Below are 3380 nucleotides of genomic sequence, written 5' to 3' on the forward strand. Positions count from 1 at the left end.
ACATATCATGTACTACTAGTCTTCTTCCATATAATGTATGAAATATCTTCCGACTAGAACATTTCTTTGATTGTGTTCCACTTTATCTACTACCTTTTCTTCTCTATCTCATGAACACACACTTTGGATATATAGGGAAGAGTTATGAGACACTAAAGTAAGACAGTCTCTGCAGTTTGCAGAAGTTGTCTTATCTTTCTCAACTTTCTTTTACTTGTGTTATATGTGAGAGAAGTTTGGCTTTCTTTAATCCCTGGTCAAATAAATAAGTATCGAACATTTTGACATAATGGGTTTTTCATAAAATGTCTTAAGGAGTGTTATGAGTACCAAATCAAAGATACATACAAGATGATGATATTCACACCCATCTTGTAATAAAAATCACTTCATTCTTTCTCACTAACTAAACATTCTCGAAACCCAATTAGTCGAATTCCTAGCTAAGCTCGACCAGGCGGTTGCATAGACTTCCCCGCTCGCCTGAACAATATGACAACAAAGAAATAGATCAATAACATGACTTGAAGTATGAGTAAAACAATTTCTACTTTTCGATATCATTTGGAATTTGATATCTTTAGTGGTTGATCATATGAAGAATATTCTTCTATCATGTCATGGGAAACAACCCCTGCGACTAAATTAATTTTTAGTGGCTCCTAAAGACATCGATGCTGGAATTTGTCTATGGGCATCTAGTCTAGAACTTTTTTGCTAAAATCTTATTTGGGTGTGTTTGAATATATGCTCATACTGCGTCTGTTTTAGTACAGTATAAATAATCACCCACAAGGGATATGAGTTTACCCATACTTGTATAAGTTATCATAATTTACGTAATTAGTAAGGAAAAAATGGGTTAAACGATTAGTTACTTAGAAAGATAAATAATCCATATAGATTTAGAGAATATTCTAACTCAACTTTTAGTTAAATATTATTATTATGAAAAGATTTGGCTAGTTAGATAGCTATTTTAATGAATAAAGTGATTTAGACACACTGTTTTATAATCCTTTGCTCGCTTCTTTCTTACAAAAGTGATTCTTATGAGAAATCTGATTGTTTCTTGACAGGTTATAATCTCAATTGTGTCAAACTAAATCAAGATAATAATAATAATATAACCTAAGTACATAATACCACTAATTAAAGGTAAAAGATTCTCATATAAGATAATCTCTATGAAGGACTAAAAGAACTAGAAACTGATGATTGCCCTTTCAGAAAAGCCAAGTAAATAATAGCAAAAAAGAAGAAAACTACAAAAAATTGGTTCTCTAAATCATATAAAGTAGTACTTGATTGTTACTTTATACTTTGAAGAAGCCCAATATAACCCATAGTTCTCCATAACCCATAATAAGCCAAAGAAGAAAAAGATAATAGTACTTGGTGAATATGCTCATTTGAATAATTTTACTTGGTTACCCTAGTTATGGGCTACTCTATAAACAACAATACAAATAGCTTTGAAACTTGTTTCGCTTGTTTAATATATATTTCCTATTATCTTGTAACGCTTAAAAATAAATGAATCCCGCAAAAATCCGAGAAACAAGTCTTTGGTTTGCACAGAAGAAAAATGATATGGAACAAGAAAAACTAGACAGACTCTGGGCAGATATCTTATGTCCCTTTTTGTGATTCGTGTTTTCAATAATTCTGATCCACTAAACCGCGAATCACGGCAATCTACATAAGATTCTGCCTAGTTTTTTTTGTTCCTCAGCATTACTCTCTGCAGAATCGGCCTTGAGATCTTGCCCGATATTCAACAGAAACATGACATCCATGTTTACTATACTAGGATTGTACACTAACATATTTGCAACTATGCAAGAATGATTATATATTGTTTAGGGATGTATTAAGTAGACATACCTGTTATGAATGGGATCAGGACCATTAGGAACTCTTCTCTGGCTCATCATGTAATTATTTGAATGATCTAAATTATCCGAGTTAACGACATGATTAGTATATTTGCTTCCGGTTACCTCCAAACGCTTCAAACTTACTGATTTAGCAGGTTTCGTACTTATTGTTTTTGTTGATGAAATTACTCTGTTAGTGATTGGTTCAGTCTCATGATCAATAACAAGTAAAAACCCAATTACGTTCGCAAAAACAAGAGCTTTAAATAAAGTTTTCAGAACTTTACTATAGCTTCTACCCATATCCTCCACTAGAACTACTCCCTCTAGAAAACTACCTAGTCTATATTGTTGAGTAACAAATGGGGAAGGGAGGATTAGTAGAACAACCAAGATTTTGTTATAGTTGTTCTTTGAAGGTTCTGTTGATTTGGTGGTGATGTCAACATCTTCAACAGTTTATAAAGAAGGAATAAGAATAGAGGAAGGGAGAGAGAAGATATGAGGATGAAGAGAAGGAAGGGGAAAGTATTTGGTAGTGGGTAAGTTTCAGAAGTTAATTGTTGCCTTCTTTATAGATGGAAACGATTCTAGTACACGTTGTTGAACCTCACTAGGGAACAAACAGAGAGAGGTAAAGAGAATAAGGAGAGAGAAAGAAAGAGTAGGGAGAGAGTAGAGAGATAGAGATAGAGAATGGGTAGAGAGTAGAGAGAGAGGAAGCAGAGCAAGAAAGCTTGTAAGGTGGGTGAGTTTCGAATGTTACTTGGAGGGAACCTCTTTGCTTTATACTGCTGATTTGGGTCCATCCATTCATGATGCACCCACATCTCTCTCTCTCTCTCTCTCTCTCTCTCTCTCTCTCTCTCTCTCTCTCTCTCTCTCTCTCTCTCTCTACTCTCATACACTGATACTGATACACACACAAACACACACTCTTGCTATGTTAATTTTGTGTATTTTCATGCACGTACACTTTCAATATAAAGCATCTTTGATTCCTTTGCCCTTCTATCCACTAAATTAAAGTATAGAAGTATGGGGGACTAAAACATTGAACAAAAATGTTATCCCAACCAATGTGGCAGATGAAAATGAAGATTGTCGAGACTAGAAAGTATCAATGATTTGTAGAAAGTATAAACAAAAGAATGAGAGCTTAAGTGGAACAATATTGGTTGTATTTATAGAACAAAAATGATATTATGTGCTGACATAATACGGACAACTAGGATTTAGAGGGAGAAATGGAGCTCAATATTGGTGGTAGGACTAAACGAGTAATGCCCATGACACACAGGCGTGACTAAACGGGTAATGCCTATGACACACTGGCCATCCGGATAACTACTACTTTAACTAGGTTAGATGTGCCTGTTTGGGTTTAAGGTTTATGGTTCATGAACTACTCGTCGAGACATTGAAATAGTGAAGATTCTATAAGAAATCCTAAAAACCAAGCACCTTCATCAAGAAGCCTCAATGAGATAACAGAATAGT

At 34.3% G+C, this 3380-nt stretch overlaps 1 protein-coding gene across 1 annotated transcript; it reads right to left on the reverse strand.

Moving 5' to 3' along the window:
* Positions 1-443: 443 nt before the first annotated feature.
* CLE26 (CLAVATA3/ESR-RELATED 26) lies at positions 444-2183 on the reverse strand. The gene is made up of 2 exons (XM_086635360.1): positions 1888-2183; positions 444-483 (listed from the first exon to the last, which is right to left on the reverse strand). Exons 1-2 carry the CDS (start codon positions 2181-2183, stop codon positions 444-446), a joined length of 336 nt encoding a protein of 111 aa, XP_086491486.1.
* Between the last annotated feature and the right edge of the window lie 1197 nt (positions 2184-3380).

Source organism: Eschscholzia californica, unplaced genomic scaffold (genome assembly GCF_041429995.1).
Source record: "Eschscholzia californica isolate CP2 unplaced genomic scaffold, dmEscCali1.0.p SCAF_4, whole genome shotgun sequence".
Classification (NCBI taxonomy): domain Eukaryota; kingdom Viridiplantae; phylum Streptophyta; class Magnoliopsida; order Ranunculales; family Papaveraceae; genus Eschscholzia; species Eschscholzia californica.